The sequence below is a fragment of the Miniopterus natalensis genome, chromosome 18, assembly GCF_054644295.1.
Source record: "Miniopterus natalensis isolate mMinNat1 chromosome 18, mMinNat1.hap1, whole genome shotgun sequence".
NCBI lineage: Eukaryota > Metazoa > Chordata > Mammalia > Chiroptera > Miniopteridae > Miniopterus > Miniopterus natalensis.
In genome coordinates this window covers 39421572-39445488 of record NC_142098.1, presented here as the reverse complement: position 1 = coordinate 39445488, position 23917 = coordinate 39421572, and the positions used below count along the sequence as shown (strand labels likewise).

Sequence of the window (23917 nt, the reverse complement as noted above, 5' to 3'; positions counted from 1 at the left end):
CGCCCCCGGGCTGCCCAGGGCCCGCCCCCCGCCCCCCGCGGCGCCCGGTCCACTCTGCCCCTCCTGCCCGCTGATCACCCTCACACCAGCCTTGCCCCAGCTCTCAAGTCTAAGCCCCCACTTCCCACGGTGTCTGTCGGGGTCGCTGCCCTCACTCCTTCGCATCCCCGGCCCCGCCTGCTGGCTGGAGATCCTGTCTCCATCGGGGCCGCCTGCCCACCGGGGTGGCGACAGGGGTGCCCTTTTCTGGTTCTCACAGCCTCCACGAGGGTTAAGGTTAGGGCAGCTCTGTTTCTGCTCGTGGCCAAAGCAGTCTTCATTTCGAGGTGTCCCCACCCCTCTTCTGCCTCCCCCCAGACAAACTGGATGAAATTCTGGCGGCAGCGCAGCAGACCATCAGCGCCAGCGAGAGCCCTGGGCCTGGTGGCCTGGCGTCCCTGGGCAAACACCGGCCCAAAGGCTTCTTTGCCACTGAGGTAGGCGGCCTGGTCTGGGGGACTGGGGTCTTGGGGGAGGGAAGCTTGGTGGGTGCACACACGAGCCAACCCAGAGCCAACATCCCTTTCCTTGCACACTGCCCGCTTCCTGAGCTTCTGTATTTAACGTCCACCCTGGAGGGCACCACCCTTCCTGAGTCCACTCCTTTCATCCCACTCTGGGACCTGCTTTCTTCTCTGCCTATCCCCCCACAGCCCTTTCTCTTGTCCCTTCACTCCACTCTCCATCCCTGCTCCTCACGCTCACTCCCTCTCTGTCCATCTCTGTCCCACCTCGAAGGTCTCAGGGAAGGTAAACGATGTCATGATGGAGATCCCTGGCACAGGCCCAGCACGTAATGAGAGGTGCTTAACAAGTGGTGGTTACTGAAATATTAATTGTGCTCTCTCCCTTACCCCTGCCTGCTTTTCCCTATAACAGAGGCGAGGTGTAGCAGGTGTTGGTCATATTTTGGACACTATGTGTTACATGGGTTATGTCATTTATTCCTTAGAAGCATCCTCTGAGAGCATGGTAGCAGAGGAAAAACTGAGGCTCAGAGAGTGAGGCCACTGGCTCCAGCTCCATGGTCCAGCCACAGCCCTGCTTTTTCTGGTGGGGCCCTGCTGGCCCCTCCCACCAGCTCTCCCCCACTCCCCACCCACTCCCCTACTCCATGTGGAGGTCACACCCTGCCCTACCTCTCTCTTAGCACTTTTTTCTTCTCTGCCCAGGCCGTGCTCTCTGACCCTGACCTCTGAACCCCTCTTCTCACAGGCCATACCCACCACCTGGTGACCAAGAGGCCATTTAGTCTAAATCTAGGTTCTCTGGCATCTGGGAAGGGGGGGCATGGGCCCCTTTGGCAGGCTGGCATAGTGCTGAGAATGATGCTTATAAAGGCATATGATAAAATACATCCGGTAACAAAAGAAGCAGTTACACCAAAATGCAGTCATCAAAATATTTTTAAAAAGCGAATTTATGATATAGTCATATCAGTGCCTTTTGTCAGCACAGCAGCCAGCAGATCTGGTGGTGGATCTTAACTACTTCAATTTCGGGCAGGAGGAGCATAAAACACTATTTTGAGAAATTGCAGCCACTGCGATGGGATATGGAAATGTCTGGGATTTCTGTTGGGGATTTAGTCACAGTCTCGCTAACACTAGCGTAGTTTGTGGCCCACATTTTTAATTGAGGAAATGTTGCATTTTAGTTGGAGGATAACGGAAATAAAGATGTAGTTTTTATCCCATCCAATGACACAGGCCCCCTGAAGTCTGTCCATAGTCCCCCTAAGGGTTCGACTGCCTCCTCTAGAGGGTCTGGTACTTTTATAGATATAGGAGGGACATTTTGTACCCAGACTGTGAAAATTTCTCGGATTTAGAGCCAGAGAGTCCTTGGCCACTTCCCAGGGCTTGGCAGAGTGCCCTGTGCACAGTAGGTCTTCACACCTGTCCTTGGTTGCTCAAGGAACTTGAGGTCCTTGGGGCTGTTAGGGTAATTTCTGTGCCCATCTCCCCACCAAGGTCAGTGTCAGAATCACAGCATGTGCTGCCGGAGAGCCACGCAGGCCTGCCTTCAAATCCCACCTTCCTCTGACTTTCTTGGACCATGCTACTTAATTTCTCCAAAGCTCAGTTTCCTGTTCTGTAAAATGGGACTAAAGCCAGTCCTGCTGGTTCTTATGAGTATTGAATGAGATCAATTCCTAGCACAGCACGCTCTCAACAGATAGTGAGCTCCCCCGGCCACAAAATAACAAACTGGAAACCCCACCATGGCTCATGCATTCCAGAGACCCCATTTCAGGCCCCATTCCGAGTAGCCAATAACAGATTAGGGCATTTATTCAGTGAATATCTGGAGCACCCATGAAGTGCCAGGCAGCCATGGTGCCAGCCCCTCCCTGTGTGAGCTGTGGTTACAGGATAGACACGATCCTAGGCCTCAAGAATTCGCTGTCTGAGTTCCAAGGACACCCCCACATGGGCCCAAACACCAGCCAATAACACCAGCTGCCTGCCTGCCCCTGCTCACTTGAAGCCTTCCTTGGGGCCTCTCTTCCCTCCTGGTCCTGGAGGAGGCCAGTGGTCACTTCCCCCGTTAGGCCTCCCCTTTTTCTTCTCTCCCTCCTGGGGTCTATCCCCAAGCCCTCCCTCTCATGTTGGGGCTCTCTCTTTCCCTTCCCACCAGCCATCCTGATCTTTCTCACCCTGAGTCCTGACATTTTTGTGTCTCCTCTCTGCGGCCTCTCTCTTGGTGCGTGGTCTTGTCCTCTGTGTCTTTCAGTCTCCCACTTGGGCCCCTCTGCGCTAGACCAGAGGGGGCAAGTGGGCAGTGTGGGAGCCAAGGGTAGCCCCAAGGCCTCTTTTATCAAATCGGAACAGCAGGATTTCAGCCCTCCCTAAAAGACACACCTCTGCATGAAACCTGTGGGGTTGGGGGAGACCCACTAATGCCAACAGTGGAGCGCAGTCCCCAGCCAGTCCACTGTAGGTCAGGGCCCCTCTTGGGCTCTGTCTCCTCCTAGTGCTCTGCTGTCCATCCATCTGTCCTTCCCTCTGGGTGGTGGCTTTGGCTTTCTTAACAACTGTTTCTGCTACCTGGTCACTGACTGCCCTTCCTACTCCACTAGGGTCCCCTGTCCATCGTCTCTCCCCCAGCCTTTGTATGAATGTAGGTTTCAGCTTTTTTCTGGGCTCAGTTTCTCCTCTGATTTTTTTTTTTTAATTTGCTTTATTGATTTTAGAGAGAGGAAGGGGGGAGAGAGAAACATGGATGAGGGAGAAGCATCAATATCCATTGACTGCCTCCTGCACGCCCCCTGCTGGGGATCCAGAGCGCAGGCGGGCATGTGCCCTGAAGGGGAATCGAATTGGTGACCTCTTGGTTCATTTTGTCCACGCTCAACTGCTGAGCCACAGCAGCCGGGCTCCCTCTGATTGTTTTTATCACACTCTCTTGGTTGCATTCCCTGCCTCTGTCTCAGCCCCCTCCATTCCAGGGCCTCTCGGGTCTGACTTCCTCTCCCTGCCTCATCGGGTCCCTTTTCCTCCCCATCGCTGTCTTCTTTCCCTTCCTGTCTCAATCTCTCTCCTCTCTGGACCGGAATCTCTGTGTCTGTCTCCCCCATTTCTCTCTTTCTTCCATCTCTCTCTCTTTATCTCTGTCTGTCCATCTGTCCCCCCCTCCACTCTCTCTCCTCTGACCCCTTTCAGGGGCTGTTGCCCTGGCGCGAATTTCCCAGCCCGTGTTCAGCACCAGGGCACTTACTCTGTCACTGAGGCGCCAGACCCTCAGACCACCCACGGGGTGGCCCAGGAGCTGGACCTCTGGACGCTCGCTGGCTGGGAGTCTGCCCCGCAGCTAGTGACGTCACGTGCACCAGGCGCGCTCCGATTGGCTGCCGCCTCCGCGGGAGAGGATGCTGTGGGGCTGTTGCTTTGTTGATGGTCAGCCTGTCCCACCTTGGGTCCGTCTGCCCCTGAAGCAGCCAGTTTGCCTTTTCAGAGACTATTTTGGCTCCTCTGCCGCTCTGACTCCTCACGTCAAGCTAACCCATTATTTAATCCCTTCCAATTCAAAGTGCTCGCGGTCAGTTTGCAACTCGGATGCCTCTCCCTTCACTCCGTGCCCTCTTCAGTTAAGAGCGCCCCTCCTCCGCCACTGCCGCTGCCCCCTTTCCTGCCCCTCTGACCCCTCCCGCAGCAGCTGACCCCCACACCTGGTGCAGGATGCCTCCGGCACCTCCCTCCCCTCCTCCCAGCCATCCCCTTGCCCCCAGTACCCAGCCTGGACTCTCCTCAGCGTCCTCTCCAGCCTGCTTCTGCCCCTCGGTGCTCCCTGCATCCTTTCTGATCGTCACATCCCCTTTCGTCGCTCTCCATAACCCTTCTCCTTACCCACTCTTAGCATTTTCTAGCCACTCCAGTCTGTTCTCTACAACGGCTCTGCACTCCCTTACTTACTGGCTGACCTAGGACATGACCCTTCTCCTCTGGTCCTCCAGCCTCTTTTCATGAAAATTTTGCAGGGTCCTGCTCCCTGACACCACATAGATCATCACGAGCCACAGGACAGGATGGAAAACCAAGCAGGGAGTCAGGCTGAGGCTTAGGGAGAAAGGGCCTAAGGAGAAGGCAAGAAGAGTTGGCAGGCTGAGAATCCTGCTCAGCGATCAGAAGGGGGGAACCAGCCAAAACGGGCATCGCTTCAGGGCGCTTCCTGACGCTTCCTTGGGGCTGGGGCTGGTTCATGGGGACGTTCAGGGGAACAGGACTCGGCTTTTGCCTTCAGGATGCTCCCCCTATGTTGTCCTGAGCTTGTGTCACTTCCAATTGGTCTTTCGCTCTACAAATATTTCTTGAGCACCTACTATGTGCTAGCCCTGCTGCTGGGCCCTGGAGGTGTAGGAGTGAACCAGTCAAAAAAGGTCACTTCCCTAAAAAATTTTACATTTGGGGGGGATTTGGTGGAAATGGGTTCTGTTGTATATAAGAGAAACCCAGATAACAGCACCTAACGTTGGCCCTCGAGTCACGGGTTCATTTGACGGGAGCTGATAGAGCATCGGGCCCTGTTCAGGGACTGGGAGCCCAGCCGGGAACCAGACCAACAACGTTGCTGTCCTCAAGCCATTACCCATGACTTTCATGGGCCTTGGCAATTTTGCCATCGTGAGCCCCTACCTCCTAAAAAAAAAAAAAGTTTAAAAATCTGTATTTATGACTGTGTTGATACAAAGATGAGTATTATCTGAGTTGATTATATTTTTTCCCCTTCTGAGTTTTCTTTATTTTTACATATGTTTTTATTGATTTGGGAGGGAGGGAGGGAAACATCAATCAACTGCCTCCTGCACAACACTTACTGGGGGTGGAGACTGCAGCCCGACATGTGCCCTGATGGGAATTGAACCGCTGTCCTCTGGGTGCCTGGGACACTCAACCAACTGAGCCACACCAGCCAGAGCCTGAATTAGTTTTTTAAAAGATTCCTCTGACCTTTGTGTGGAAAGCAGACCAGAGGAGGTTGGGGGAACAAAGGTGGCAGCAGGGAGACAAGGGAAGAGGCTACTGCAGCCGACCAGGCAGGCGATGGTGGTGACTTGGACCTGGGCAGCGACAGCAGGAATGGAGAAAAGTCCCCAGATGAGTGATCAGCATAGGACGCAGAGCAAACAGGGTTGACTGAAAATCTTTCTTTTCCTTTCCTTCTCCCCACTGCCCGAACCCAGAAACCTTTCCCTCCACTAGAATTCCCTTCCACCTCCTCCAGGCCCCTCTCCCTCCCTGCCAAGGCCTGGAGTAGGACGGGGGCTGGCCAGGCACGAAGCCTAACTCTTCCTGCCCTGACTGTTCTTTCTCTGCTGTCTTTTCTCTCTCCTCCCTAACTGTCACCCTGAAGTCGAGCTTCGACCCCCACCATCGCTCGCAGCCAAGTTACGAACGGCCTTCTTACCTGCCTCCAGGACCCGGGCTCATGCTCCGGCAAAAATCTATCGGTATGTCATCCAAAGTGGGGGTGTCAGGGATGGCAGCAGGGGAAGGGGAGGCTGCAAGGATGAGTTTACAGCAGAAACTAGGGGTCCTGGGAATGTTCTTTTCTACTTCCACATGTGACCACAGTTCCTTGAAGTTGGGCAAAGAGCTCAGGCTTTGCTGCTGGGCAAACCTGGGTTGGGATCCTGACTCTTGTCCACCCCAGCTCTGTGACCTGGGGCAGGTGGCTTTATTTCTCTGGGCCTAGGGCTCCATATCTAGAAAATGGGGCGATTACTGCCTCTGCCCAGATGCAGTACATTGTCTGCACCACAGATCTTGGTTCCTTCTCTCTTATCATTCATTCATTCATTCAATGTGTGTTTATTGAGTACTACCATATGCCAGGTTAGACTGCAGGGGATAGGTCAGTGAACAAAACAGACTAAAGGTCCCACTCTCATGGAGCTTACATGAGGGGAAGACAGACAACATACTATAAGGATAAAAAACAAGAAAGTTATATAGTATGTCAAATATAGCAAGAAAAAAAATAGAAAAAGTGGGGTAGGATAAGAGAGATCACAAGTGCTGGCATGTTTGGGCTGAAACTTGCAGATGAAGCAGGGAGCCATGGAGACAGCCAGAGGTAAGGCATTCCAGGCAGCAGAAGCAGCCAGTGCAAAGGCCCTGGGGTAGGACTGAGCTGCCATTTGCTACTATGGGGAGACCAGGGGCAGGAGAAAACGAGGAGCTCACCTGGGGGCCTGCTGAGTTTGAGATGCCAGGGAGACATTGAGTGGATGTGGCATTTAGATACAGGAGCCTGGAGCTCAGGGGAGAGGATTGGGCCCGGGAGAAAGGTGGGAGTCTCCAGCTGACAAGTAATGAATGAAGCTGTGACACGTCAAGGGAGAGAGAGTAGCCAGAGGCTTGAGAAGAGGGTCAAAGACTGATGAGCCCTGACAGTTGATAAGTAGGCCAAAGACTTCACTCCTCCAGTCTTCTCGGAGTCGCTTTACTAATTGGATCTAGTTTTTCCTGAACTTCCAGTGTCCAGTCTACCAGGGTGTGCCTTGCACCTGTGAGGTCTGCCTGTGTCTCACCATCACCTGTCAGCCGCTTTAAAATGCACACATCGCATGCCTATCCATCGGCCCCCTCTTGTAAACATTAGCCTCATCTTGAGCAGTCCTGTCTGTGAAATCCCAGGTTTGATGTGCTAATTGCGTTTCTTTTCTGCCTGCACATGAAAAGAAATCTGTAACTGTGCACATAAACGTGGTATCTCTTCCTGGCTCAAGCCACTTTTGCTCACCCCAAGCCACCACCACCAGCCTACACTGTGCCGCTGTGTGAATTAGAAACGGCGCCCCCTCCTGGCCTGGGGTGGAAGTTCAGCTGAATTTGGATTTCACCCCAGCCCCCTTAGCTCCCTGTGCTGTTGGCTGCTGCGCAGTGCACAGCCTGTGTTACTCTGTCAAGCTCATTGGGATTTACCTTAGCTGGGGAAGCTCTGGACTAATCCAAGTGAAGGTCTTCTTACGTATATGGGTGCCATTGTTTTACCGATGTTGTAGTTCTGTGGAATAGGGGAGCAGGGAGACCCCCACCCCCACCCCGCCCCATTCCTGGATCCTCTGTGTCTTCCCAGGGGCTGCAGAAGATGACAGACCTTACTTGGCCCCCCCAACCATGAAGTTCAGCCGCAGCCTGTCTGTGCCTGGTTCCGAGGACATTCCCCCGCCTCCCACCACGTCCCCACCCGAGCCCCCTTACAGCACACCTCCAGCCCCCTCCATCTCTGGCCGCCTCACCCCCTCTCCCCGAGGAGGGCACTTCAACCCCGGCTCCGGTGGCCCCCTCCCCGCCTCTTCCCCCTCCTCCTTTGATGGACCCTCCCCTCCCGACCCGCGCATCGGGGCGCGGGAGAAGAGCCTGTACCACAGCGGACCCTTGCCCCCCGCCCACCACCACCCGCCCCATCACCACCACCACCACGCCCCGCCGCCCCAGCCCCACCACCACCACGCCCACCCCCCTCACCCTCCCGAGATGGAGACCGGCGGCTCCCCCGACGACCCCCCACCCCGGCTGGCCCTGGGGCCCCAGCCGAGCCTGCGCGGCTGGCGGGGCGGCGGGCCCAGCCCCACCCCCGGGGCCGCGTCGCCGGCGCACCACGGCAGCGCGGGCGGCGGGCCCTCCCAGGCGCCGGCGCTGCGCTACTTCCAGCTGCCGCCGCGGGCGGCCAGCGCGGCCATGTACGTGCCCGCGCGCTCGGGCCGCGGGCGCAAAGGCCCGCTGGTCAAGCAGACCAAAGTCGAGGGGGAGCCGCAGAAGGGCGGCGGCCTCCCGCCCGCGCCCTCGCCCGCGTCCCCGGCGTCCCCGCAGCCGCCGCCCGCCGCGGCCGCGCCGTCGGAGAAGAACTCCATCCCCATCCCCACCATCATCATCAAGGCCCCGTCCACCAGTAGCAGCGGCCGCAGCAGCCAGGGCAGCAGCACCGAGGCCGAGCCCCCGGCCCAGCCCGAGGCCGCCGGCGGCTCCTCCGCGCCCAGCCCCGCCCCGGCCGTGTCGCCCGTGCCGCCGTCCCCGTCGCCCGTGCCCACCCCCGCCTCGCCCAGCGGCCCGGCCACCCTGGACTTCACCAGCCAGTTCGGGGCGGCCCTGGTGGGGGCGGCCCGGAGGGAAGGGGGCTGGCAGAACGAGGCCCGCCGGCGCTCCACGCTCTTTCTCTCCACCGACGCGGGCGACGAGGAGGGCGGCGACGGCGTGCTGGGCGCGGGGGCGCCCCCTGGCCCGCGGCTGCGCCACTCCAAGTCCATCGACGAGGGCATGTTCTCCGCCGAGCCCTACCTCCGGCTGGAGTCTGCGGGCGCCGGCTACGGGGCCTACGGGGCGGCCGGCCGCGCCTACGGGGGCAGCGGGGGCAGCAGCGCCTTCACCAGCTTCCTGCCGCCGCGCCCCCTGGTGCACCCGCTGACCGGCAAGGCCCTGGACCCAGCCTCCCCGCTCGGGCTGGCCCTGGCGGCCCGCGAGCGGGCGCTGAAGGAGTCCTCGGAGGGCGGGGGCACCCCCCAGCCCCCTCCCAGGCCCCCGTCGCCCCGCTACGAGGCCCCGCCGCCCACTCCGCACCACCACTCGCCCCACGCCCACCACGAGCCAGTGCTGCGTCTCTGGGGGGCCCCCCCACCGGACCCCGCGCGCCGCGAGCTGGGGTACCGGGCGGGGCTGGGCAGCCAGGAGAAGCCCCTCCCGGCCAGCCCGCCAGCTGCCCGGCGCTCCTTGCTGCACCGCCTGCCCCCCACGGCTCCCGGGGTCGGGCCCCTCCTGCTGCAGCTGGGGCCCGAGCCCCCCGCCCCGCACCCCGGGGTGAGCAAGGCCTGGAGGTCCGGAGCCCCCGAGGAGCCCGAGCGGCTGCCCTTACACGTGCGGTTCCTTGAGAACTGCCAGCCCCGGGCCAGTGGGGCGGGTGGGAGGGGTCCCCCCGCAGAGGACGGCCCAGGGGTCCCGCCGCCCAGCCCACGCCGGTCCGTGCCCCCCTCGCCCACCTCCCCGCGCGGCAGCGAGGAGAACGGGCTCCCCCTGCTGGTCCTGCCGCCCCCCGCCCCCTCGGTGGACGTGGAAGACGGCGAGTTCCTCTTTGCGGAGCCGCTGCCCCCTCCCCTGGAGTTCTCCAACAGCTTCGAGAAGCCCGAGTCACCCCTCACGCCCGGGCCTCCGCTCCCGCTGCCCGACCCACCCACCCCGACCGCCCCATTGCCCCCGGGGCCACCCCCTGCCGTCGCTGCCGCCCCTCCCACCCTGGACTCCACCGCCTCCAGCTTGACTTCCTATGACAGCGAGGTGGCCACGCTGACGCAGGGGGCCCCCGCGGCCCCTGGGGACGCCCCTCCGCCGGGCCCCCCGGCCCCGGCCGCCCCCGCCGCCCCCGCGCCCCAGCCGGGGCCAGACCCGCCGCCTGGCACGGACTCCGGTATTGAGGAGGTGGACAGTCGGAGCAGCAGCGACCACCCGCTGGAGACCATCAGCAGCGCGTCCACGCTGAGCAGCCTGTCGGCCGAAGGGGGTGGCGGGGCCGGGGGTGGCGGGGGCAGCGGCGTGGCCGGCGTGGCCGGCGGGCCAGAGCTGCTGGACACCTATGTGGCCTATCTGGACGGCCAGGCCTTCGGAGGGAGCGGCACCCCCGGCCCACCGTACCCTCCGCAGCTCATGACTCCTTCGAAGCTCCGGGGCCGGGCGCTGGGGGCCAGCGGAGGCCTGCGGCCCGGCCCGGGTGGGGGCCTCCGGGACCCTGTCACTCCTACGAGCCCTACCGTCTCGGTGACAGGGGCTGGGACCGATGGGCTGTTGGCCCTCAGTGGTTGTTCAGGACCTTCGGCGGCAGGTGTGACTGGGGGTCCCGTAGCCGTAGAGCCAGAAGGCCCACCAGTGCCCTTGTCCTCTGCTTCCTCCCTGCCGCGAAAGCTGCTGCCCTGGGAGGAGGGCCCGGGCCCGCCCCCACCGCCCCTGCCCGGGCCCCTGGCCCAGCCTCAGGCCTCAGCCTTGGCCACAGTAAAAGCCAGCATCATCAGCGAACTCAGCTCCAAGCTCCAGCAGTTTGGGGGCTCCTCGGCAGCTGGTGGCGCTCTGCCCTGGGCCCGGGGAGGCAGCGGGGGAAGTGGGGACAGCCACCACGGGGGAGCCAGCTACATCCCCGAGAGGACCTCCTCCCTGCAGCGTCAGAGGTGAGCAGGGGCTGGAGGTTGGCAACGAAGGCCAGAGGAGCTGATGCTGTGGGTACTGGGGGTCCACCTTCCCCAGAGCCATGTCCCCTTAGGGTCGCAGGTGGTAGAAAGGAAACAGAAGCCTGGCCGGCTTGGTGGAGTTGGCTCTCTAAGAAGCACGCTCTCACAGATGCTTTAATCGCCCCTTTATCTCAGTAGCTTCTGTGGCCTCCTCCTGTCACCATGACAACCCACATCCCATGATGAACAGAAAGAGTTATTAACAAAGGAGACTGGAGCGCAACTTGCCGATGTCTGTTCCCTTGGCGGGTTGTCAGTTCTGAAGATCCCTGAAATCTGCAAGTCCCTTGAGGCCACTGTGACTCAAGACAAGATGCTTTAGGGCACAGTGGTTACGGGTGTGGTTCTGGTCCCAGCCCTGCACTTTCTAACAGGGTGACCTAGGGCAAAGGAGTCCACCTCTCTGTAGAAGGGGGACAACACAGTACCCACCTAAAAGGGTTTTTGAGGCCATTGCTAGAAGATGAGATGGGGGAGGGGTGGGGCCTCCTACAAAAGCCCAGCAAGTATAGATGGGGAAATACGGGGTGATGCCGAAGGTTTCCAAAGCAGCCAGCTAGCCAGGATCGCCAGAGTTCAAGTTCACTCAAGACCCAGTCTTAGGGAAAGTAGAGCCCCGTTCCTGATTCAGACACAGAGACTGGGGAGGGGTCTTTTAATCCCCTTGTCCATCCGCAGAGCTCACTCTAATTCTGTTTGAAGGTCTGATGTCCTAGCTGATATTCAAGTGTGGTCTTACCAGGCCTTTGAGAGCTTATGGCTACTCACTGAGTATTCTTAAGTATTCTGGGTAGAGAAAAGGGTACTTAATTTAGGCAACAGCTGAACCAGTTATTACTGATTTACCACCTACTATGTGCTGAGTATCCTTATGGGTCAGAGGGGCCCCCCAGTGGACAAGACAAGCAAAGTGCTGCCCTCGTAGAGCTCAGAGCCTAATAGGCAGAGGTAGAGGCCAATGAGATCACTGCAGTCATCCTAGGAAGAAAAATACAGTGGGACGGTTGGAGAAGGCCCCTCAACAGCAAGATGAGAGACTGGAGGAGGGGAGGAAGCAGATCCCATAGCTACCTGGGGGGACAGTGAGTTAGGCGGAGGGAACAGCAGTTCAAAGGCCCTGAGGCTGCACCGTTCTGGAGGGAGCTAAAGGGATGAGGGGAACCTTCTCCTCCCCTTGTTTCTTCTCTCCTTCATCTCCCTCTCCTCATCTCTCTCTCTCTCTCTGCTCCCTGTCCCCGTCCATCTGTCTCCCCCGACGCTCACCCTCTCTGTCCTCTCCCACCGTCTCCCTGTCTTCCACTCTGCTGTGACTGGCCATACCCAAAAGGCAGTATAGAATAGTGGTTAAGAGCTCAGACTTCGGTGCCATATAACCGGGCTCTGCCACTTCCTGGCTGTGTGTCCTTAGGCAAGTTACTTAACCTCTCTGTGCTGATGATAATAACAGTAACCTGAATCAGGGCTGTCACGGGGGTTAAATTGAGATGCGACATGTAAAGCACTTAGAACAATGCCTGGCACACGTGAGCATCAGTAAGTGGTGGCGATTATTATTATTATCACTTAATGTCTCTTTTTCTTTCATCTCTCTTGACTGTCACCCTCTCCCTGTCCTCTCATTTCTCTCTCCCTGCATTTCTGTCCTGGCACCCATCTTGCCCCCTCGCTCCTCTCTCCCCCCATCTCTCCCCTCCATCTCTCCACCCCGCCCCTATGTCTTTCTTCCTCTCTCCCTACATCTTCACCTCCCTCTTTCTCACCCTGCTCTTACCCCCCAAACCCCTCTCCTCCACCCCGCCCCCTTGTCACATTCCAGACTCTCGGAAGACTCCCAGTCCTCGCTCCTCTCCAAACCCGTCAGCAGCCTGTTTCAGAATTGGCCCAAACCACCTCTGCCGCCACTCCCCACAGGAACTGGGGTCCCTCATTCAGCTGCTGCGGCCCCAGGGGCCACCTCACCCTCAGCCTCCTCCACGTCCACTCGCCACCTCCAGGGTGTGGAATTCGAGATGCGGCCGCCTCTGCTCCGCCGGGCCCCCAGCCCCTCGCTGCTGCCCACTTCGGAGCACAAGGTCAGCCCTGCGCCCCGGCCCTCGTCCCTGCCCATCCTGCCTTCTGGACCCCTCTATCCGGGCCTCTTTGACATCCGCAGCTCTCCCACTGGAGGGGCAGGAGGCTCGGCTGACCCCTTCGCCCCTGTCTTTGTGCCACCGCACCCGGGGATGTCCGGGGGGCTTGGTGGAGCCTTGTCGGGGGCCACCCGCTCCCTCTCACCAACCCGCCTGCTTTCGCTGCCCCCGGACAAGCCGTTCGGCGCGAAACCTCTGGGGTTCTGGACCAAGTTCGACGTGGCTGATTGGCTCGAGTGGCTGGGCTTGTCGGAGCACCGAGCCCGCTTCCTGGACCACGAGATCGATGGCTCCCACCTTCCCGCCTTGACCAAGGAGGACTACGTGGATCTGGGTGTGACCAGGGTGGGCCACCGCATGAACATCGACCGGGCTCTCAAGTTTTTCCTGGAGAGGTGATGGCTGGCTTGGACGGACCAGCCCGTCCACAGAGCCCTTCAGCCTGCTGGCCTCTGGACCTCTGACCCCCAACCGTTATTCTCGCCCTGGGCCAGGGACTCTGCTACAACCGTGCCCTGCCCTCATCTCCCAAGGCTGGAGGTCACCAGGTGGCCAGATCCGGCCGGACATTTGCACCTCATAGGAGGGGGCAGCTAATACGAGACTGTGAAGCGGGAGCAGAGGGGGTGGGAATAGAAGAAATCACAGAGCGGGATGGGGGAGGGAAGGGTCGATTCTGGGGGGGGGACAGACAGAGCCATAGAGGGCCAGCCCTGAGCCTGACTGGGTGGGGGTCATCCCCCAGGCCGCAGGGGAAGGGGGTGCCCTCAGATTCCACCACCTGCCACCCCCTAACAACCCTTCCCCCATCTCCAGGCCCCTCTGTTCTCCCGCCGTCCCCTGTCCCCAGCACACACAGCGGCCCCCAGCCTCTTGCACGCTCCTTTGCACGCCTGCTTGCCTCTCTCCCCTCCCTGGGCTACAATTTTGCACAAGTTTGCCCTCTCGCTGTCTTGCACACTTGGCCTTGGCTTCCGTCCCGCGAGGCCCGCAGCTCTGTTTCCCTCGCACACACTGCTTTTCCTGCCACGCTCCATGGCCCTGTGCGCTCCACTCTCGCTAGCTCTTCCCTTGCCCCCCCCCCCCAACATCTCTCTTCTGAAAACCTCTGGGCCCTTGCTGCAGACACACTTGGGACACCCTTCCCTCACCCGCTCGCGGGCTCCGTGCGCACATTTATTCCCTGGAATACTCTCCTCCTTGTTCAGCCCTCGCACACCCGCTGTCCCGTGACCTCTCCTGACACCCCCGCCCTCGTTTTCTTTATGCACTTTCCCCTTGTTCCGGAACCTCCTCCTTCTTCCTCCACCCGCCTCTGCCTGTGGCAGGGGCGCTCCGGTCCCTCCTTACCCCCCCCCCCCACTGTCCTGCTTGTCGCGGGGCTTCCTAGGAACCCTCTGTCTCCCACGCTGGTCCCTCGCCTCTGCCAGGCTCCCTCTCCCTCGGCCCTCCGCTTCCGAATCTCTGTCCATCTGCACCGCCCTTCATAGACCTCGCTGCCTCTTGCACTCGCGCCTGCACACGCACACGCGCCCTCCCCGCACACGCGCCCACTGATCTCCGGAGCCCTCCGTCCTCCGGCGCGCTCCCGCCCACCGCCGCGCTGCTCCCGCGCTCTGGGAGTCCTGCTGGTCCCGTCGGCCCCCGGGTGGGTCCTCCTTCCCCCTTGGGGACGACCCTCGGCTCACGCCCCGCCCCTGGCCCGCACTGTCCTTTCTTTTCCTGACAGCTCTGGTTTTTGTCCCCGTGAAGGACCTCCTGCAGCCACTCACCGGCCCGCCCTCTCCCCTTCCCGGCAAGAGAAGGCCCTGGGCACCCTCGCTCGCTCACTCATCCTGCCCCAGCCTTTGCCCTCCGGCACATCCCCCTCCTCTCACTCTCCCCAGTCCTTCCTGGGCCATCTGTCTTTCCATTTTGCACGAAGACCGCAGACCGCCCCCCACCAACCCTCCCAGAAACTCCTGATCCCTCCAGCATGGCTGTCCCTTCCTGCACGCTTCCCCCCTCCCTTTATTCCTGGGGCTTGGGAATTTTAAACCACTCCTTCCCCTGGGAAGCCCCCTCCCCTACTGTGGGTAAAGGGGGGAGGGCATCGCCCTCAGGTCCCGCCACGTTCAGCTGCCAAAGAAGGGAGCTCCCCCTCCTTCCCCCAAGCCCATTCCCCCTCCGCTGCCCCCCACCCCCGAGGGGGGGGCTCCGTCCATGGGGGGGAGGGTGCTTGTAGCCCTCTCCCCTCACCACGTCAGGGATCTGTGGGGAACCTTGTGGGAGGGTCGTGGGAGGGGGGAGGGGGTGGCAAGGAGGGGGCGGAGGTCGCGCTGGGCCCCTCCCCGCCCCCTCCCCCTGGTCGGATGCCCCCGTCCGCAGGGGGCCTGCGCGGCGCCCGTCTATCAAGGGCTTGTTCATTCTGGATGGGTGCCGCGGGGTTGGGAGGGTGTAGGGGGTGGGGAGGGGGAGGAGAGGTCGGGGTGGGGAGGGGGAAGGGACTGGATGGGGCTGCAGCGCGGGGTGGAGAGGAGAGACTAAGCAAAAAGTTACAATAACAAAAGAAAATACAAAAAAAAAAAAGAAGAAGAACCCTAGAACACACAAAAAAAATCCAGAAAAAAAAACCTGAAATAAAAGCCCGGAGAACTGTCTTCCAAGGGGGGTGGGAAGAGGAGGGGGGCGGGTCAGGACGTCTGGTTCTCGCTGAGACAGGGGTCGGCACGCGTGGAAGGCCCCGGCGCCCAGGTCTTCCCTCGCGGGCCTCAGTTCATCCCTCAAGGGACTGGGACCCAGGCGTCCATGTGCAGGGACTAGGGGGAGACTAGGAAGGCGGGATTATATTATGGGGGTTCGTCCCTACCCCCCACATCTCCCCTAACTACCCACCAAGATTTTGCAGAGAGAAATGGCTTTTGTACCAGGTCATTCTTTATAATTAAACTCACAGTATCCACCCCCTCGAGCCGGCCCCGCCTCCTTCCTGGGGAGGCAACGCCCCCTTTCCTCCGGGGTTCTGTGCGAGCCGCCCGAGCCAGCTGGGTGATGCGCAAGCGCAGCCAAAGCCCGTCCCCATTGGTCAGTCTTCGTCGGTCGGCTCCGCCCCCAGGGCCTCGAGCATGCGCCGTCGGACCTGGGAGCGGCGCAGGTGCAGGCGGTAATCGCCCAGCAGCAGCTCGTCGTGGCGCACGAGTGGGTGCGTCGCCCCGCGGAGGCGGAGCCCGCAGCGCAGCAGGCGCGAGCGCGTCTGGAAGTCGGAGACCGCGATGAGCCACCTGGGGGCGGGGCCGAGAGGGGGGTGAGCGCGGGGGGCCCAGCCCCGCCTCCGATTGTCCAAATCTCCCTGCCTGGTCCCCTGTTTGTTTACCCGCTCCGGTCCCTCAACCCGTCACTGGTCCCTAAGCCCCGCTCCAGCCCTGCGCTCTCCCGAGGTCAGCCTGTCCTTCGACCCTCACCGGGGTCGCTGCAGGCCCAGTCTCCTCTCTCTGCCTGGTTTTGTCCGCTAATCGCGGTCTGGCGTGACTACACCCTTCAAACCGCCGCCAGCCATTCCAGACCCCAACCCCGCGCTTTTAGTGTGGCTCCGGGGCCTGGGCCCTGGTCGCCGACCCTCTTGGGCCCGCCCCCAAGGAGGCACCAGTCACTCTGGGCCCACCCCCGACACTGTGCTCAGTCTAGGCTCCGCCCCCACACCTCGGTCTCGACTGTCCCTCGGTCACTTAAGTCACTCAAAGTGCCTTCGCTCCAGCTGCCGCCTTCTCCCCGCCCTCACCCGGCCCTGCCCCCTCACTGCGCTCACTCGGCTCCGCCCCTCCCCTGCTCCCACTCAGCCGCGTCCAGCTGCCCTTAGGTCGACTCGCCCTCCTAGGGTCGCTCCAGGCCCCGCCCCCCACTACCTTAACTCCCACTCAGCCCCCCCTCCCGCTCTCATAGACCCCACCCCTCACTCCAGGCCACGCCTCCCGCCCCAGGCCCCGCCCCTCACGGTCCCTCTGGGCACCGCCCAAGCCCCCCACCGCCCCACCCCTCCCGGTCGCCCCAGGCCCCACCCCTGCCGCGGGCTCACCTGTTCCTGCGCCCCGCGGTCCCACAGATGACGTTCAAGTTCTCAAAGCGGATGCTGCTCACGCAGCCGCTCTCCATGGCCCCCGGTAATTCGGCCTCCAGCGCCTCCAGCACCTCCAAATGGGTAAGGTCCTCGTCAGGCTGTGGGGATCAGAGAGAGAGCCTCAGCCCCTGACACCGGGTTCACTCCTGGTTCAGAAGTCCCCGCCCTGAACCCCGCCTGTAGAATTTGCCAGAGTCCCAGGTGGCATTTGAGGGGCAAGGATCACACCTGATCAAAGGGTCCTATCCCTCTAATCAGAGCTCGGAGGACAGGCGTCTCTCAGGTAGAAAAGCATCTATTGTCATTCAAGGTCATTCTCCAAAACATCAATTCTCACCAAACCTGGTGTTGTAGTCAAGTGACCCAGGTGAGCTGAGGGAGAGCCTGTGCCTGGTACAGAGTAACTGTCCCATTAATGTCCACTCTTCTCTCCTAACTTTTGCATGAGTGAAACCCTAATATATATCTCCTCTGACAGGATTTGCACACTGAATGACGAGTTTGCTGCATCTATGAAAAACATGAGCTTTTTCTTATATTTTTGCTATACCTGTAAACTTCACAGAACATCATAGTAGATGGATTAGCAGGACTCCCTTTGTCCTCAGTCTCCCTCTCTCTGCCTTTCCATTTCTGCCCTTCTCTGCCCCTCGTTCCCCCCCTCTCTCTGCCCCTCTGGGATCAGCAGTGATACATTTGACAATTGACTCTTTGACAAATTCATAATCAGTTTTCAGGAACCTGTCCTGGTGTCAAGCCCACAGCCGATAAGCCCCAGAGCCTGGATTCAGACTCTGTCCACCTGGCTCTGTGCCTGTGCCCTTTCCACCACCCCGCCCACTGCCGCAAGGGCTGGGGCCACTCACCGAGGTCTCCATGCACAGGCAGAGGGGCTGGGCAGTGGGTGGCGTGGAGAACTTCCTGATGCACGGGAGCTCTCGGTCCAGTGCCTCATACTCTGCAATGACCTGGCGCAGGTACTGCTTCCTGTGTGGAGAGAGAGTGAGCGAGGGCCTCCAAGGCCAGGGGTTGCTGTCATTGCACTCCAGGGAGCTGAAGTCAGAAGTCATGGAGCCAGGGACTACTCACGAGGATTTGGTGGGCCTGCCCAGGCTCCAAGCCTGCGTCTCTTCTGAGGCCTCAAGATCTACAAGGAGGGCTCCTGGAGACAGAGAACCCAGTGTTAGCTGCCCTGAGCACTCCTCACACATTATTCTGGGGGTGCTGTCCATGCCACCCCCAGAACAGCTCTTGCTATTAAGCTACTACTGTCTTTCAGCTCCAAACTCCACCCTTCTAAACCAGGCTCTACCAACCTCATTTTGGCTCTGACAGCTGGGTTCCTGTTAGATTCCTATTAGGCTCTGCCTAAAGGTAGGGCTAGAGGGAGACTGCAAGGCAGGAGGAAGAGAAAGGGACTTGACTCTTGTTTGCTTCTCATTGCAGTCACCCCAGCCTGGCTTCTTCAGTGTCAGTTCGCTCCAGCAGCATTTGAATACAGTTTGTGGTTTTCCAACACTCTCAGAAACAGCCTCCTGATTAGAACTTGACTGATAACAGCTCTCAAATCTGGGCCTTTCTAGACAACCCCATGGTCAGCTAACTGGTTCTTTATGGCCGGCTGCTAGTTGCCTCATGTTTTCCCCTTTCTCGACAATCCTAGAGTTTTACCTGCACATGGTGGCCCAGCTAGAGACAACAGTTCCCAGGCTCTCTTGCAGCTAGCTGTGGCCATGTGACCAAATTCTCACCCAGAGTCTTACAGGGGGTGAGGGTGCATCTTTGAAGTCATTTACTTAAAAGAAGATTGTCTGTCTAAACTGGTTGCCCCTTCCCTTGGGCCAGAATGTGGATGTGGCCATAAGCCAGCTTCAACCATTCTAAAGATGATGGAGCCATAATATGGAGGGAACCTGGGTCCTTGAGTCATCTCATAGGGTGAGGTGTCCCACTGATTTGGAACACCTGCTTCCCATTACACAAGAGAGAAATACGCTGTCTTCTTAATGTCATTGTGTTTGGGGGTCTCTTTGTCACAACAGCTGAACAAAGCAGAATGCAGCTCCTGGCATCCCAGTCAGGCCCTGGTGCTCTCCTGTTGACAAAAGCAATTTCACAGAACAACACATCATCCAGGGGCACTCTGTGACCATGATGGACCAAGATAAAAATAAGACCACTCCTGAATCATGTCTCAAGACAACAAAATGTGAACACTGCTCAAACCACAAACCCCTCTTGGCTCAGATGCTGCTGCTTTTCCAATCATAGTGTTAGCTCCATTCATTTCTCCTGCCTCAGGGACTTGCCTCCACTTCCTGCCAGTATCTGACCCAGGGCAAGCCCTGCTTCCCTGAACCCTCCCAAAGTCACCTGAGGCAGCCCAGCTCCTATAAAACATCCTCTCTGACACGCCCTCACTCAGATGTTGCACGTGTTACAGTCTCCCTCATTACAAGTCAATAAATTCAGTTCTCTCTCTCTCCCCGCCCCACACACATTGCAGCGTTTGCCAGTTTTCATGGTGTCAATACTCCCACCATGACCAATTTCATGCTACCTACAGTTTTAACAACCAGTTTGCAAAACTCAACAATGAGCTCCTGTGAGCCAGTACAGGTTGTCCCTAGCACTCAGCTATGCCACAACTATGCTCCTGATGGTCTTTGACTTCAGGGCATCGACAAAGCTTAACTTGTACCCTGGTAAGTCCCCTTCTCTGCTTCCCATCGTCCCACCTCCCACACGTTCCCACAGGGCAGCTGGGGTGATTTTACATCTTAGCATCCCATGTTACAAACCATCAGAGGTTTCCTTTTGCCTTCAGGATCAAGTCCCACACAGCATTTCAGGGTCCACCCCAGAATCTGCATTTTAAGAAGATCCCCTTTGAGAAGCACCTGCCCTGTGTGTGGTCACCCCTGTTGACCTCTCTGATCATTCCCATCCATTCCTCCAACACAATAATCTCCTCGAATCCATCCACTTAACAATAATAATAACTACATGGTTATATCCCTTTTAAAAAACCAAGCACTGCCCTGGCTGGGTGGTTCAGCTGGTTGGAGCATTGTCTCAGACATCAAAAGGTGGCGGGTTCAATCCCCAGTAGGGACACATCAATGTTTCTCTCTCTCCCCCTCTCCTTTTCTCCCCCCGCCCCCCAAAATCAATAGAAACATATTTTAAAAATAGATAAAATTAAGAAAAATAAAAAGCCAAGCATTTCCACTGTATCCTGACATCAGCTTTCTGAGAGGGTAGTTTAACAAATGATGAAATACAAGTACAGAGAGGTTAAGTGGCTGGCCCAAGGTCAAAAAGCTCAAAGTGATAGAATTGAGATAAAAATCTAGGTGTCTGGATCCAGAGTCTGTGTTCCCAATCCCCCCAGTCTGCTGCCTCTCACCTCACTCTTGTCTAGACAACAGCCTCCTAATTCCCCTCTCTCTAGTGCCCCCATCAGAATCGTATTTTGAAATACAGATCTGATCATACCGCCTACTTCCTTCCAAGACTTTTCGATCAGAGTATCTCAATTATCCTTGAGGTACATTGAGTCCAAAGTTCCCCCTGTGGCTCACAAGACCACACATGATCTGACCCTGCTGTTGCCTTAAACCTGACCAGGCCTAGTCATCCTCACTTGCTGCATTCCAGAAACACGGCCCTTCTGTGACTGGAACTGTCCATGTCCTCTCCTGCCTGAGGACCTTGGTCTTTAAGCAGAAGAGAATACAGTCACATGCAGAAACTTCCCAGAATTCTCTTCAGCTCCAAGACTCAGGAGCACTTATGGCCATCGTAGGTCATTAATTATTTGTGAGATGATGCGTTTTGTGTCTGCCCTCCCTGCTCAAGAATGGACTGCGTCATTTCATTCATTTTGCTCTACAAGCGAAACGCTGGGGACCCATGGGCTTTCTAATGCCCTAGGCCAAAGTTTGCAACCTGATGAGCTAAACATGTTATTGGTTCCAAAATACTACAAAAAACAACAACAGCAAAACTAAAAATGAACAAATGTTGGTATGCAAAATCAGCCAACTGGTCAACTCAATTCCACTCAGCTTTTCTGGAGCTAGACACAAATTATATTGATCAGGAAAGTGCCTCAGTCTAGGTTGGAGATGGTGTAATGTGGGGTCTCCAAAAGAAAGAATCCTTTAAAGACACAAAAAGAGAACCGAGGACAGAGACGAGGTGTCTGTTTGTTATACCTAACATAGCACCTGGCACACAGTAGTGCTCATAGCAGACACCTGGAAAGGAGACCCCCTTCAGCCATTTCTACCCTTCTTCCCTCACTTGAGGGGAGGGGAGGGTCCATTCCTCACCCATGCAACTCAAGGGAGGCTCACTGATCTCCAGTTCCCTCGGGGATATCCCATCGAGTTTAAACCAATGCTTTCCAACCCCACTGTTCATCATAATTACCTGGTAAATATTCAAAAAGTATAGATGCTCAGACCCCAATCCTAGAGATTCAGGTTAAATTGGATCTGAAGTGGGATTAGGTATAGGTTTTCAAAAATTCTCCCAAAATTCTGATGTGTAACTGGAGTTGAGGACCACTGACTAAAATAACCATGATAATTTCATTCCTTTTGTCAGCAACTGAGACAAGAGTGAGCAGGTGACTTTAGTGCTGATCAATGAAGTATGAGAAGAGACCTTTTGGGAGTTCTTAAAATGAAGACCTCTGGAAGTGATGCCTGGAACTCTGGCAGTCATCTTGTGACCATGAGGTTAGCTGGCATGCAAAAGGAATTATATCCCAAACCAAAAAAACATGGAAATAGAAGCTGGGTTCTCAATGATATCATTGAGCTGCTTGCTGACTCAACCAAACCCAAACACCACCACCTCTGTGGGCTTCTATTTGGGTGAGATGACCTTCTTACTCTTTACACTCCACTAAGTCTAGTTTTCTATTACCTGCTAAGAACCATAGCCAGATGCATTCTTATCTAGATATTACTCAATAAAGCTTGAATGAGCAAATGAATGAATGCACTGTGCTAAAGCAGAATGCATGTAGGGAGCTCTGGAATATGAGCCTGACGTTGTCAGCCAATGTCAGGCCACACAGGGCCTTGAACACCAGGCTGGGGGGCTGGGAGTCTGTCCTTGGAGTGCTGAAAGCCAGGGAGAGCTGTGAGCAGGGGAGAGACAGAATCGATGCTGGTGTCAGAAAGACCCCTCTGGAGCCATGTGGGTGACAGCTGGAGGGGAGAAGCGAGACCAGGGAGTTAGGTGGAGAAAGGGCCCATGTGACAGAGGACGAGACCTGAGCTGGGGCCGTGGAGATGGAGAGGCAGGGGTGGGGCAGAGAGAGTGGGCAGGAAGACGGGGCTGGAGGGAATGGGGGGCACACCTGGGATCCGGCTCAGTGGTCGGGTTGGCAATGGGGCCATTAGAAGATGGGAAGCAGGGGGGAGGAGTGACTTTAGGGAAAGATGCCAAGTTCCGTATGGGAGACAAGAAGAGTGAGGGAGCAGCACCGGGCATCTAGGGGGGATAAGGGCCTCAGAAGAGTAGTTAAGGCCCCAGGGGTTCATGGGAAATGTAGTGTGAGGTCCAAAGGGTACTGCCCAGGGATCTGGTCGACCTGAGAGTCTGGCTGGCTCTCTCTTGGGAAGGCCAGTGACTCACTTGAGGCCTCACTGCAAGGCCAGGGCTATGGCACAATATATGAAGAAAAGCCCCCCGCCCCCACTCCCCGCGTCCACACACACACACACGCACACACACGCACACGCACACACACACACACACGCACACACGAACACACACACGCACACACGCACGCACACACACCCTCAGTACCTGCTTCCTTGTGCATGCCCGGGATGCCCAGGGTGGAGCAGCACCGGGCCTCCACCTCTTGCTGCATCCTGGGAAGGCGGGCGAGGAGTGTCTCAGGAGGGTAGGAAGAAGAGCTCCGACCGGACCACCCACCACAGCTCCTTCTCCCCCCTGCCGCCTCCTCTCCCCTTCTGAGGCCCCAGGGGACACACACTGAGCCGGAAGGCTGAGACCACACTGGGACCCAGGCTCCCCTAATCTCCGGGAGCTGCTGCGGGCCCCAGTCCCTCCTTTCCCACTCTCCTGTCCCTTCCTCCCTCTCCCCTAGTCTCCTTGGGTCTCTGCCTCTCTCTTCCTTACTCTCTCCCCATCTCTCTGCGCCCCGCGGCCTCTCCCTCTCCCCCAATCTTGTTCCCCTGATTTCTCCTAATCTCTCTCCCCATCTCTCCACCCTTTCTCTTGACTTCTCAGCCCCCTTCCTCTTCACTTCTCTCCCCTTGCCTGGCTCCATCTCCCCTGCCTCCTCCCTCAGTTTCCCCAGCGTCTCCCCCGCCCCCCTTCCCTCCCTCTGCCCATAACTGTCCGCCTCTCTCTGACCCCATCGCCCTCTCTCTGTGTCCCTGCCTCTCTCCCCATCTGGCCCCAGTCGCCCTTGGCCATCTCTCCGGGCTCCTCTCCCCTGTCACCCCCCTTCTGTTCCCACTTGCCCTCCGCTCATCCCTGTCTCAGGAGCAACAGGTCAGACACAGTCAAGATTCAAACGGAAACTGGGTTCTGTGTGGGGGAGGGAAAGGTGAGCAGGGGGCTTGGTTGCCATGGTACCTACAGAAGGAGGGGGAGGGGCTGGGGGCTCCTGGGCCCCAAGTGAAGGAGGGAAGGGGGTCCAAGGGATTGGTCACCCCTTTCTCTGTGTGTGCAGAGCTCTGGGCAGAAACTGTGCCACAGGGGATGGGCTTCCTAGTCTCTCTGTCCGCCCTCCCAGCCCGTCTCTGCACCTGCATCTCCAGGTCTCTTCTCTCCACTTCCTGACAGTCTCTGTCTTGACCATCCATTATTCCTGCTTTCTAGGTAGTAGGGGTGAGCTTAAAAATCAATCAAGGAAACAGAGTCAACCCTTGGGCTTTTGCTGAACTT

The 23917-nt window shown here is 58.1% G+C and overlaps 2 protein-coding genes across 4 annotated transcripts in view; one reads left to right on the top strand and one right to left on the bottom strand.

The window, feature by feature from the left end:
* SHANK1 (SH3 and multiple ankyrin repeat domains 1) overlaps positions 1-14180 on the top strand; it is a 39952-nt gene extending 25772 nt beyond the window's left edge. For all 3 annotated transcript variants that reach the window (XM_087826863.1, XM_087826862.1, XM_087826864.1), the window contains 4 exons: positions 358-476; positions 5893-5989; positions 7621-10693; positions 12570-14180. In XM_087826863.1, the coding sequence (XP_087682989.1) occupies positions 358-476; positions 5893-5989; positions 7621-10693; positions 12570-13281 (4001 nt within the window). In that variant the 3' untranslated portion in view covers positions 13282-14180. The remainder of the gene's footprint in view (positions 1-357; positions 477-5892; positions 5990-7620; positions 10694-12569) is intronic.
* Positions 14181-15946: 1766 nt separating this feature from the next.
* Positions 15947-22871, bottom strand: C18H19orf81 (chromosome 18 C19orf81 homolog). The gene is made up of 5 exons (XM_016205982.2): positions 22805-22871; positions 18065-18137; positions 17842-17962; positions 16934-17073; positions 15947-16142 (listed from the first exon to the last, which is right to left on the bottom strand). The coding sequence occupies exons 1-5, from the start codon at positions 22869-22871 to the stop codon at positions 15947-15949; spliced, it is 597 nt and encodes a 198-aa protein (XP_016061468.1).
* Between the last annotated feature and the right edge of the window lie 1046 nt (positions 22872-23917).

Coding starts and splice junctions, on each gene's coding strand:
- C18H19orf81 (XM_016205982.2), bottom strand. CDS start 22,871: ATGCAGCAAGAGGTGGAGGCCCGGTGCTGCTCCACCCTGGGCATCCCG. Junction 17,074..17,841: donor GCCTGTGCATGGAGACCTCG/GTGAGTGGCCCC, acceptor TGATCCCCACAG/CCTGACGAGGACCTTACCCA. Junction 16,143..16,933: donor ACCGCGGGGCGCAGGAACAG/GTGAGCCCGCGG, acceptor CCCCGCCCCCAG/GTGGCTCATCGCGGTCTCCG.